The sequence below is a fragment of the Lissotriton helveticus genome, chromosome 12, assembly GCF_964261635.1.
Source record: "Lissotriton helveticus chromosome 12, aLisHel1.1, whole genome shotgun sequence".
NCBI lineage: Eukaryota > Metazoa > Chordata > Amphibia > Caudata > Salamandridae > Lissotriton > Lissotriton helveticus.
The window spans coordinates 100,657,712-100,671,023 of record NC_136073.1 but is presented as its reverse complement, the minus strand read 5'-3'; the positions used below and the strand labels follow the sequence as shown (position 1 = coordinate 100,671,023).

The 13,312-nt window shown below is 47.0% G+C and overlaps 1 protein-coding gene across 1 annotated transcript in view; it reads right to left on the bottom strand.

Moving 5' to 3' along the window:
- Nucleotides 1-4,159: 4,159 nt before the first annotated feature.
- LOC144797948 (extracellular calcium-sensing receptor-like) overlaps nt 4,160-13,312 on the bottom strand; it is a 111,030-nt gene continuing 101,877 nt past the window's right edge. The window contains exon 6 of the mRNA XM_078668751.1: nt 4,160-5,094. Within this exon, the coding sequence (XP_078524877.1) occupies nt 4,160-5,094 (935 nt within the window). The remainder of the gene's footprint in view (nt 5,095-13,312) is intronic.

The window sequence follows — 13,312 nt, the reverse complement described above, 5'->3', positions numbered from 1 at the left end:
CATCAGTAGATGACAGCAAACATCCTCATATGGCTTACATTTTTTTTTTTTATGGGAATTTATTGAGCGCACTTACACTGGGTGGCTTCATGGCGCTGACCAGAGAGCAAAAAAGTACTGAAGGCGGACTGAACAGACTACAGCTGTCAATTATCCCAAATTATAAGCGAGCCCAAACAACCAGGTCTTGAGGAGCCTCCTAAACTGCATGATGTCTTTACAAGACCGAATCTCCAGAGGAAACGAATTCCAAAGTTTAGGCGCCAAGACCGCAAAACGACGGCCCCCTGACGCAAACGTTTAAACTTGGGTACAGAAAGCAGAGAAAGATGGGCAGAACAAAGGGTCCGGTTGGGCACATATCTGGATAACAGGTTAGTGATAAAAGCTGGGCTTTTGGCATGCAAGGCCTTAAACACCATGCAGCCAGTTTTGAAAACACAGCGCTGAGAGATGGGGAGCCAGTGAAGTTTCTGAGGCGCTGGGCTGATTGGTTGCCATCTGGGTTGGGGCATAACCAACCGAGCAGCCTGATTTTGGACTAACTGCAATCGCTTAGATAAATAAAGTGGCAACCCCAGGTATACAGAGTTCGCATAGTCCAAATGGGATATGACAGTGGCCATTATAATCCGGACCAGAGCGTCCTGAGTGAAAAAGCGGTGGATTTTCCGGACTTGCGCATCTGAAAGAAGCACTTTGAGATCACACTGCCCACCTGACATTTCAGTGTTAGTTCCTTGTCAAGGGAAACTCCTAGCGTTTTTGCCGAGCTGGCAGGGGAGGGGGAAGGACCTAGCTCCGTGGGCCAGTAGTGAGGACCCCAGAATTTACCACTGTCCCCCGTCAAGACAAGCTCCGTCTTGCCCGGGTTCAGTTTCAGATGGTTACCGTCCATCCACTGTTGTATAAACAGCAGTGTTTCATGGAGGTCCGTCACTGAACGTTCGGAGCCATCAATCTCAAGAACCAGCTGGGCCATCAGGGTCATAGGTGAGTGACTGCCGCATCGCTAAAGTTCATGCATGGATTCATGGAATATGGCACCCAGAAACTTCAGCTTAGAAGTAATTTCTTTGAGGCAAAACCTTGTGTTGAGGCCAGTAAGAGTTATGCCTCTAAAAATAAAAACAAATACATTTGCTATGTGACAGGTGTCAGCCCTTTAGGCATTAAGGGCCATATTTAGCAACCTATTTTGCATTCACAAATGGTATGGATTGTTAAATTTGACCATGTGTTAATGCAAAATAGCCTTTCAAGATGTATGAAAGGCTTTGGCAGTGCATTTTAAGAAATCACAATGTTTTGCGATTACCTAAAATTGTGACTCCAAATAGGGAATCACAATTTGCGATTCCCTATGCACATGTACCAAGCGTTTCCTAAATGCAAATTCTGCATTCATGAAATGCTAATACTATTGACTGCAAGTTGATGATAGTCATATGCAGTTTTTGAAAAATGCACAAATGTCATGATCAATGAGTGATGTTTCTTTTTTGAGACATAATTGTAAACATGACCAGAGTAAAATAATTTGCCCTAAAAAAGTCCATTGTTATGGATGAAGCATGTTGGGTGTTTTTTGGTTTCTTGAAGATTAAGAAAATAAAGTGAAGAATGTAATATATTCCGGAAGTGCTTCATGATTTTCTTGTAAATTTCATTAATTGTGGTGCACCTCTAAGTTGTTAAAATTGAAATGTCCTTCCTTTTGGACTGCATTTAGGCAGCAGGTGCTTTTAGTGTGTGCACACATAGGACTGGATTCCTAAGGTGGTCACCACATGGGGACACAGAATAGGTGCAGCTATTCTTGGTCCACTGCCTTGTTTTGGTTGTAGTAATTTGTAAATATTATTCAATCCAAATAAAGCTGCTAATGATACCAACATTAACACAAAAAATAAAAATACACACATGTTAAATTAAATACGATATCAGCCGCTAAGGGTACTTTATTTGACTCTTCCAATCGCTGCAATAACGTTTGTTACATATGTTACTTTACAGTAATAATATTATTTAATTTGTTCAATATGTTTTGGGTTGAGAGGTAATTTAGTCGGTGAAATGGAATTGGACTCACTGGCTCAGGGAATAATTAAGTCGCCAGCATCATACTGCAGTAATACAATATTGTGTCTTCTCAACATCAGTCATAGGGCTTCCAAAGCTTTAATAGGTCCACAATTAGAAATACAGCTATCTTCACAGATATCATTCAAGTCAGAATCCCCAACATCTGGCACGGGTTATCTATTCTCCTCTTTTTGGTACCCATTGTAAATATTTGGCTGTACTGAAAAATAAACGCTGACTATGGACTTGTATGAGAGGATAAGGTTAAATAAAAATAAGAGGAAGTTAAGGCATTTTTTAAAACAGTGGTCACAGAAAAGCCCACTGAAAAGCCAATAACACTTTCAAGCATCACACCCAAAGCAAGTCATATTGGCAATATCATTCAGAGACAATTTATTTTTTAAGTATATTCTTCTTCCTTGATCTACATCGCGAAGTGCTAAGTTTATTCACATCAAAATGTGCCTCCCTGATAAGCAGCTCTTTGTTGTCATTGCAATATGCCATCCTGTGTTAATACTTTGCACATCTTTTAGTATACATTAAGGTCTACATTTGGAAAGCATGTATACCTGATAGACATAGTTGTGCTGGCCTATATTATTATGCACAGTCATGTGTGGACACGTGGTGATTTTTTGTTCCGTTGCTTTTTGAAGAATGAGCTACAAAATACAAAACTGGCTATGTCGATTCTTGTTACATTATGTCATATTGTCACTTAACAAAAAATGTATTGTAAAAGTCAAGAAGAGGACTGGTTTTAAATTCTAGATTAGTGATCTATGCACAATGTTCTATTCCATCAGAGGCATATGAATATATGTGTGAGTTTTTTAATTTATTGTATTGAGTATTTCTCAATAGTTTTATCACAGCAAAACATACTTCTGAGAGTTCTAGGACCAGGATTGGTGAAAGGTGATTAAAAGAATCGAGGGGCATATTAGCAAGGGCAATACCGCTGATTTAGTGGGACATTTTCCCACTAAAGCAGCGATAATTTTATCGCCCTATTAGCAAGCTGTCGCTAACAGCAGTTAGCAACAGTTTTTAGGCCCACTTTTAATGACATGCAAAGTGGGCGTACCCAAACTGTTACCAACTGAAAAAAGTCGCTAACACAGCTATCGCCTATTATCAAGGCAGGCGAAGCAATAAAAATAATCGAGCTGAGTTCGATTATCGCTACAATCTAATGCCTGCTAAAAAGTTGACTTACCTGTATAGTCAATGGGGGGTGGAACATCAGATTAAGCCCCCATTGGCGTTAATGCGAGAATATCGCTGGATTTCCAGTGATATTCTCGCATTTTGCCTCTCTCACTGGATATTTTAGCACAATGGAGAAAAACGTTGCTAATAGCATTTTTTCTCCGCTAAAATATCCAGCGATAGGCAGCAATAAAAAAAAATTCGCTAAGCGCATTTATCGATAAATATTGCTATTTGTTGCTAATATGCCCCAAGTACATTGGCTTCACAGACAAAGGGTTCTCTCTCTGTGAGGTAGAGGCAAAATACAAAAGTGTTAAACGATGTGAGTACATATACCTTACACCAAACAGTAGCTTTCTAGTACCAGAGAAAGACAGGTCTTCAAGGCCAACCATAGTTGTCTCGTTGAGTGATGTTGGCAGTTGAACACCTGCTGAATGGGAACTTATGCAGAAGACAAGGGGTTTTGAATTCAACTAGCTGCTTAGTTGCCATTTAGAGGAGTGCATTTAGTGGAGGAGAGATGTTATTAGATCTCTTCAAGCCATGAAAAGAAAGCATGTTCTTTAACCACTTGGCTGCTAAGGTACATCCCCCTCTTCCCATTGACTTTCCATTGAAATCAATGGAAACTCCATGACGAGTTACCCTTGTCATTAGCACTGAAGGGGTTAAAGGGTGATTCTGTGAAGAATTATTCTTCACACCCAGATTATCTCCAGTTATATCTCTGCAATTAGACTGCACATATATGGTGAAATCCAGTATTGCATCTTTTTTCATTAATAGGTTAGAAACTAAGGTGAACAATCAACAGATGGCTTGAGGTTGAGTTAGAACATTGGAAATCTGTCTATGTTTTTGTTCTTTCTTTTTCTGCGATCTTTGTGTGACTTTTCCTTAACAGATGATCTCTTGTATTTATTTCAGGCCTGAACAATATAATAAAGCATTTGGGAATAAATATACAGATGAGTATTCCTGCACTCGAGGAGATGATTGCAAAGACCTCCATGGCAGTTGTGTATTTCCCTTGTGTGCTCAGATATCCAGGAATGAAAGACACCCACACACTAAGAAAGACAAGCATGCTGAAAGTGATCCATTTGGCCTCATTGAAAGTGTCAGGCAAATTTCGTGACAGAAAGGCAAGAACAAAGCTGCCACCGGCCAACATCCCCATGTAGCTCAGCATGCACCAGAAGGCAGTCTCTGAACATTCATTGCACTGCACAACAATTGTCCCAGTCTTTAGTTGTGTGTTGTTGACTGGGAAAGGAGGGCAGAGGAGCAACCAAGTGCCACAGATAATGACTTGACCAAGTGTGCAACCAGAGACTGTAAAGATGGGGATCCAAGGACCCAACCACTTCCTCAAGTTACTTCCAGGTTTTGTGGCATTGAAGGCAATGACTACCATGATAGTTTTGGCCAAAACACAAGAGATACACACCGCAAATATAACACCAAATGCAGGTTGGCGAAGCACGCAGGTGGTTTTCTGAGGTTTCCCGATGAAGAACAAAGAGCAGAGAAAACTGAGCATCAGAGCAACAAGGAGAATGTAGGTGAGCACTCGGTTGTTCGCTTTAACAACAGGAGTATCTGCATACTTAATAAAGATAACTAAAATGGACATTGTCTTCACTGTGCAATTGATTCCTACCAACACCAAAAGAATACCCAAAAGACTGTGATAGGAGAGGAATTCAGTTTGCTTAGGGATACAGGCATTACGTTTGTCATTAGACCACTGATCTGCTGAGCATTGCTGGCATCCTCTTGCATCTGAAAAACAAGTTCAACAAATATAATCTATAGTCAACTCTTTAAAAATATTAATCTTCATGACATCAATTTTGAGTGCTAATGGTTCTGTTATGTTAAGTCACTTAGCATCTCAAGATTATGAGTAAATTGCAACTTTCCACATTTTCTTCTTCCATTAATCAGCCACACACCAAATGTTATATTTTTCATAAGCAAAAATGTGTAAGGGTTAATTTGATCTTATCAGTAAATACTTGTAATTAAACTAAGAAGTGGGGGGAAACCCAAATAAGAGTTTTACTTTGAACAAGTTGATAAAAAACTCTGAAGGCAACAATCCATCTATTATTCAAATGAACATAGTAACATTATGAAGTGTCATAGACGGAGGAGAACTAGGTGGTTGCTGGTACAAAAAAGGAAAAAAGCAGATAAGACATGGTAGAAATCACCGAAGCTGTTAACCAAGAAAATTATAGATCTTTCCAGAAGACTATTAGGGAATTGTTAGACCTGTCTGGATTTTTTGCGCAGTCCCTCCTCATTATTATTTATTTTGTCCCCTTTTTGCCCCTCATACCCTTACTATTTTTCTGTCTACTATTTTTTTTAGGTGTTGGTCAAGGGGATAGGTGTTCTTTTTCCCCCCATAGTCTTTTTACCTCAAGCCCTGAGGCCTGTTCTGACAGGAAAGTTGGCACCACCTAAAATGGTGGCCACCAACTGCCCTAACTGTCACACACAGAACTTGGCCATAGCCTAACATAGGGCATTCCAGAACCTTCTGGTCCATGCTGGACCATTGAAGGGCAGCCTATAAAAGGCGGAATGCGGGGCAGCCATTTTGTCTGTCAGTGAGGAGCAGCTAGAGTGAAGGCTGAGGTCTAGTGGGGGTAGGATTCTGAAGGGTGGTTCCCTCTACAAGAGTAGCCCTCTGTCAAGGCTTTCCCCCTCCTTGGTCCTGTTGTCCTAGCCAAGTTAGCTCATCCTGCTGATCCTGGGCAGATAGATCAAGGGGTTAACTTTAGTAGTCCTGGGAGCTGAGCTGAGAGTTCCCCGTGCCCCTAGTCTGCCCAGTAAGGAGGAATAGGGGGTTGGTGCTGAGAGAGTACAACCTGGCTTTATTCTGAAGGAGCCCCCCCCCCTTCCCCTCCTCTTCGTTCTGGTGAAGGAAGGGAATTCATTCATTAAACAACTGTTAGCATCCCCTACCAGTGACTGGTCCTGTGGTGTGTGGCCATCCCCTCTGCCAGCTGAGACGAAGGTGTGAGGTGAACTGTGACCGGGTTTTCATCGATCGCGCTCTGGGCCAACACCCCCCGGGATCCACTGAGCCTGGGAAGCTTAGAGGGACTTCCCTTTGTGAGCGGGACCCCAGGGGCATTGATCGCGCTGGAGACGCGTCGCCTGTCCTGAAAGGAACAGGAGGAGTTACTGCGCACGCCCCGTCTGTGAGGATATCCCCGGAAGGAGGGGCCGTGAAGTGAGCAGGCCCCAGCGAGCAGCGTCTCTCCTCGGAGCAGGTTCAGTGGGAGGCGGCCTCGGCGAGAGCGCTCCCGCGCATGCGCACCGGAGGAGTGTTTCCTTCGCGCTGAGCTGAGGGAAGGCGCCGGAGGGTGCCTCAGATCGCCGCCTGTCAGGTCGCTTCCTCCTGCTTGGGCGCCGTGTGGAAGAGTCGGCCTGAGCAGGGAGGGAGAGCGAGTAGGCCTGGCAGCGGGGAAGAGGGTTGAGATCTGCCCAGAGGGAATTTCCAGCGCGGAGGTAGCGCGGAGGTAGCAGGCCCACGTTAAGGAGTCACCTGAGGCGTGGGAGCCTCTCTAGCCTTGCTTTTCCCCCCAGCCCCTCGCGCCAGAGCGTTCATGTCCCCTGAAACCGAACTACCTGCGCATCTACCTGATAAACAAGTAAGGAGGAGTCTGAAAGGGGGAGAGCGACGCTGGTGAATAACTTAACAAAAATCTTCCCATTCAACTACTTTTGGGACTTAACTAAATGCTGATGTAAGAGAATCTAAAACAATAGTATCAAAGGAGGTTTGGTAGAAGAACTGTACTGTTGTCCATGCAAAGGGTTGTTGCTCTGATCTAATTTAAGTGCTGCTCTTGCCAATCTTTAAAGCAATGCTGTGTTAAGAGATAGTATAAGGTGCGCAGAGTACAGTAAATGTATAGCTAACTATCAGGAAATCTAGTGATGTGATGTGGACTTTTAAGGTCAGTCATTCTACTTAAAACGAATGCTAATATTGTGATGATACCTGCTTTGGTTTACAGAGAGTAGTAGTTCTCTCCCAAGACTCAAGTAGATTAATAGTTAGCCTGATCGTTTCTAAGGTACAATTTCCCTAAATGCAAAAGTGTGATAAGAAATCAGAAATACAGTGACTGCTAGTAATTTAAAAAGTGATAATCTGCTAGTAACGTACAAAGAGTAATTGCTGACCCGGAAAGTGATTTGAAATGTTTTGAACTATTGATATGTGAGCTACTAATACTTGACAACAAAGAGAATATTATTTTTATATAAAGCAGAACGTATTTTCACATAATTTTGGTGTAGTGTTTTCTTTTTGAGTGCTATTGCGTGGTTCTACTTTAGGGTGGTCTGCAACCTTAACACTGTGCCTCTGAAATGCATGTCTTGCCCTAGGCCAGGCTACCCAGTTCCAACATTTGGTGCCTAGCGGTGGGATTACTGACTTGGTTGCAGCTACTCACTAGTAATTCAACGCAATACACTAAACCTACACCAGGAGTTTTCTCCTTGCGGCCCTCCTAATTTACATTTTTGTTTTTTCTAAATTTATTTCTGGTGGTGGGTGGAGGTTAACCTCAGGTCACTTCGTGGTTTTCTCCTGTGAGTAATTTTATTCCATGGCAAAGATGGAGTTGAATTTTAAGGAGTTGGAAGCCAATACTGTGGCCCAACTGAGAGATTGGTGTCAGCATCAAGGGGTATTTTTTAATAAAGGTGCCAAGAAAGGAGAGTTGCTGACAAGCATAAGGGCATGGGTGGAAGCTCATTTAAGGGAGGAACCAGAAACTGAAGAGGGTGACGGGGACACTGTCAATGAGGCTGCATTGTTGAACCAAGTGGGGAGTGGGAATCTTCTGACAGGTCCCAGGATACCTTCAAGGGCAAGCAGCAGCGTCTCAGACAGGGGTTTAACCGAAGCCGAGCTAGAAGATAGGAGGGAGGAGAGGAGAATGAAGCTGGAATTAGCTAGGATGGAGATGCAAAGGGAGGAAAGGAGGTTAGCTCATGAGCGAACCCTCAAGGAGATGGACCTACAGGTCCTAATACAAAGACCTCCCACTCCAGACAATGGTGGCAGCGAAAAGAAAGTAGACACCAGGGAGTCTAGACCCTACCTACCCAAAGATGTCATTGCTAGTTACACCCCAGGTGATGACATTGCCAAATGGTTGGCCGCTTATGAGGTTTCTTTAAGGGCTCACGGGATCCTGGAAACTCATTGGGGGGGTGGGCTGTACAAATACATGCCACCTGCTGGCAGAGACACCTTGTTGGCTCTGGAGCAGGATGAGCAAACCCACTACCCTGTCATGAAGGTGGCACTGGTGAAAAAGTTTGGACTTACCCCTGAACGGTACCGACAAAAATTCAGGGGAAGTCACAAAATGAGTAACCAGAATTGGGTAGACTTTCTAGACTACGCCAAGAAAGCTTTAGAGGGTTGGGTCAAGGGCAGCGAGGTAAAAGATTATGAGGGGCTGTACAATCTATTTTTGAAAGAACACCTCCTCGAGAAATGCTTTCCCGAGTTGCGCCAACACCTGGTGGACAGCAAGCTGACCGATCCCCGGAAGCTTGCAGAGGAGGCGGACACTTGGGCAAGTACCCGGGTGTCCTCCAAGGGGACTGGAGGGGATTCTCAAAAAGCCGGACAGGGCGCCCCCCAGAAGAAAGAGGGAGGAGATTAAAAGAAGGAGTTCTCCAAAGGTCCCCAAAATAATTTCCAAGGTAAGGGAGCAGGTTTCACCCCGAGGGCAAACCCGCCCAGAAACCCTAATCCTGGCCAGAGCCAGCAGCCAAGGGTTCTCCACTGTTTTGAATGCGGTGGTGTTGGACATTATAAAGGAGATGTCAAATGCCCAAAGAGACCACCCCCTCCCACCGGAGGAAAGTCACCGGGAGTAGCTAGTGTAGCGCTCGGGGAGGAGTTGCCCTTAGATAAGGGGGGTGAGTGGGCGGGTGTCACCTTAGTGTCCCTGGGAGAGCGGGAGATGGTACCAAAGATCCAGGTGCCCCCAAATACTACAAAGTATGGGCAATGGGTTACCATCAATGGCCAAAGAGGGGAGGCTCTGAGAGACACAGGAGCCAGTATGACTATGGTAAGAAGTCAACTGGTGTCTCCAGAGCAGGTTGTTCCTAATGTACTCCACCCCGCCGCGATGGCTGACGGCAGAATGGGCCACTATCCAGTGGCTGAGGTTCCCTTTGAGTGGGAAGGGGTTGCAGGTTCACTTCGAGTTGCCGTAAGCCCTGCCGTGCCAGTTGATTGTCTGTTGGGGAATGACATGGAGCACAACACTTGGAGAGAGGTGGAATACCGGACGCATTCTGCGATGCTGGGTACACCTGACTGGGCCTGTGTAAGCACACGGTCTGCGACTGCCCGGAGAGGGAGTTCGCCTGGGTTGGAGCCTGGAACAATGGCCCAACCCGCTGCCAAAAAGGGTCAGAAACGGAGACAGGGACAGCCTGCTTCGGCTTCCACGCCCCATGTGACAGATCGGCCACCTGCAGTGGTAGGCCAGGAGTCCGTGGAGGGGGAAGTAGACTCTCTGGAGGATTTACCCTTCCCTGCTGAATGGCATGTGGAGGGAGGTCCTACCAGAGAGGAATTCTGTAAGGGGCAGAGGGAGTGCCCTACCCTTGAGGGACTGAGGCGTCAGGCTGAAGCCCAGGCAGCAGGTGATGCTACGGGACACCACCATATTTACTGGGAGGATGGCCTCCTCTACAGTGAACCCAAGATACCTCTACCTGGCTCATCAAGAGCCTTGGTGGTCCCGCAGCAATACCGAGCCTTTCTGCTGGAATTGGCTCATGCGATACCACTGGCAGGACACTTAGGCCAGGACAAGACCTTTGCACGGCTTGTTCTCCACTTTTACTGGCCTCAGATGAAAGCGGCGTCCAACACATATTGTAGGACATGTGTATCCTGCCAGGCCAGTGGGAAGACAGGGGTGAAGCTAAAGGCTCCCCTGGAACCACTTCCTGTCGTTAGCACCCCCTTTGAAAGGGTGGGCATCGACATTGTGGGGCCATTGGATCCACCAACCACAGCTGGACACAGGTTCATCCTGGTTCTGGTGGATCATGCCACACGGTACCCAGAGGCCATCCCTCTGAGGACTGTTACTGCACCTGTGGTAGCTAGGGCCCTGATGGGAATCTTCACTAGGGTAGGATTCCCGAAGGAGGTTGTGTCTGACAGGGGGACTAACTTCCTGTCCGCTTACATGCGGACCATGTGGAAGGAGTGTGGGGTGACCTACCGGTTCACCACTCCTTATCACCCCCAGTCCAATGGACTGGTTGAGAGGTTCAATAAGACCCTGAAGGGCATGATAAGAAGTCTGCCAGAGAGTTTACGGAGGAAGTGGGACATCCTCCTACCTTGCTTACTGTTCTCCTACAGAGAGGTGCCGCAGAAAGGAGTGGGCTTCAGCCCGTTCGAATTGTTGTATGGGCACCCAGTGCGTGGGCCTCTCAGCCTGGTGAAGGAAGGATGGGAGAAGTCTCCCAGAAAACCTCCCCAGCATGTGGTGAGCTACATGTTGGCCTTCAGAAGCCAGATGGCCAAGTTGTGGAAGCAGGCTGCTGACAACTTGGAGGCCAGTCAGGCAGTCATGAAGGAATGGTATGACCAAAATGCTCACCCGGTGGAGTTGGAGCCTGGCCAGAAAGTCTGGGTGATGGAACCTGGAGAGCTAAGTGCCCTTCAGGATCGTTGGACAGGCCCATTTGAGGTGTTGGAGAAAAAGGGTAAGGCCACTTACTTGGTGGATCTTAAGACCCCGCGGCAGCCCCTACGGGTGCTGCATGCCAATCGCCTCAAACCCCACCATGAGAGGCCAGAGGTCATCCTGATGTTGGTGACTGATGGTGCTGAGGAAGCAGAAAGCGAGCCTCCCCCAGACCTCTTTTCATGTCAAGAGAAGGATGGGTCGGTCGAGGGAGTGATTCTCTCCCCGTCTCTCACTCCTGAGCAACGAGAGGATTGCCGACAGGTATTGGGGCAGTACTCTTCACTGTTTTCCCTTGTCCCGGGGAGAACCCACCTGTGTACCCATGATGTGGACACAGGAGACAGCCCCCCAGTGAAATCCAAGACCTATAGGCTGTCGGACAAGGTGAAGGCTAGCATCCATGGCGAAGTTGCCAAGATGTTGGAGCTAGGAGTGATAGAACCGTCCAGCAGCCCTTGGTCCAGTCCGGTGGTGCTAGTCCCAAAAGCCGCCCCACCGGGCACCACACCAGAACTGAGGTTCTGTGTGGATTACCGAGGACTGAACTCAGTTACCAAAACTGATGCTCATCCAATCCCCAGGGCGGATGAGTTAATTGACCGGCTAGGAGCTGCCCAATACCTCAGTACCTTTGACCTCACTTCAGGGTACTGGCAGATCTCCTTGACAGATGGAGCAAGGGAAAGGTCAGCCTTTTCCACGCCCGAGGGACACTTCCAGTTCTGTGTGATGCCCTTTGGTCTCAAGAACGCTCCTGCCACATTTCAGCGACTGGTGAACCAGGTCCTCTCTGGAATGGAGGGATTCTCGGCTGCTTACCTGGATGACATTGCTGTCTTCAGTAGCAGTTGGGAGGACCACTTGCAACATTTGCAAGCAGTTCTCCAGGCGCTGAAACAAGCTGGATTGACCATCAAAGCCAGCAAATGCCAGATTGGGCAGGGGTCGGTTGTGTACCTTGGACACTTGGTGGGTAGGGGGTCAGTGCAGCCCCTGCAGGCAAAAATTGAGGCAATCATGGCCTGGGAACCCCCCAAGACACAAACTGAGGTCCGGGCTTTTCTGGGCCTCACAGGTTACTACCGTCGCTTTGTGAAGGGGTATGGCACTATTGTAGCGCCCCTCACAGAGCTCACCTCTAGGAAACAACCTCGACGGGTAGTTTGGACAAAGGCTTGTCAGCAAGCCTTTGAAAAGTTGAAGCAGGCAATGTGCGAGGCACCGGTCCTGAAGGCTCCCGATTTCTCCAAGGAGTTTATTGTGCAAACAGATGCATCCGAACATGGCATTGGGGCAGTGTTATCGCAACTAAATGAAGAGGGCCTGGATCAGCCTGTAGTCTTCCTATCCAGGAGACTGCTTCCCCGGGAACAGAAGTGGAGTGCAATTGAGAGGGAAGCTTTTGCGGTGGTGTGGGCTCTGAAGAAGCTGCGGCCATACCTCTTTGGCTCGCACTTCCTGGTTCAGACTGACCACCGCCCCCTTCGTTGGCTGATGCAAATGAAGGGGGAAAATCCCAAGCTGTTGAGGTGGTCTATCTCCCTACAGGGAATGGACTTCCGGGTGGAACATCGGCCTGGAGTGGACCACGCCAATGCAGACGGTCTCTCCAGGTATTTCCGCCTTAGTGAAGAGGACTCCCAAGGGGTTGGGTAGTTCTCCCCACTTTCAGCTGGGGGGGACGCGTGTTAGACCTGTCTGGATTTTTTGCGCAGTCCCTCCTCATTATTATTTATTTTGTCCCCTTTTTGCCCCTCATACCCTTACTATTTTTCTGTCTACTATTTTTTTTAGGTGTTGGTCAAGGGGATAGGTGTTCTTTTTCCCCCCATAGTCTTTTTACCTCAAGCCCTGAGGCCTGTTCTGACAGGAAAGTTGGCACCACCTAAAATGGTGGCCACCAACTGCCCTAACTGTCACACACAGAACTTGGCCATAGCCTAACATAGGGCATTCCAGAACCTTCTGGTCCATGCTGGACCATTGAAGGGCAGCCTATAAAAGGCGGAATGCGGGGCAGCCATTTTGTCTGTCAGTGAGGAGCAGCTAGAGTGAAGGCTGAGGTCTAGTGGGGGTAGGATTCTGAAGGGTGGTTCCCTCTACAAGAGTAGCCCTCTGTCAAGGCTTTCCCCCTCCTTGGTCCTGTTGTCCTAGCCAAGTTAGCTCATCCTGCTGATCCTGGGCAGATAGATCAAGGGGTTAACTTTAGTAGTCCTGGGAGCTGAGCTGAG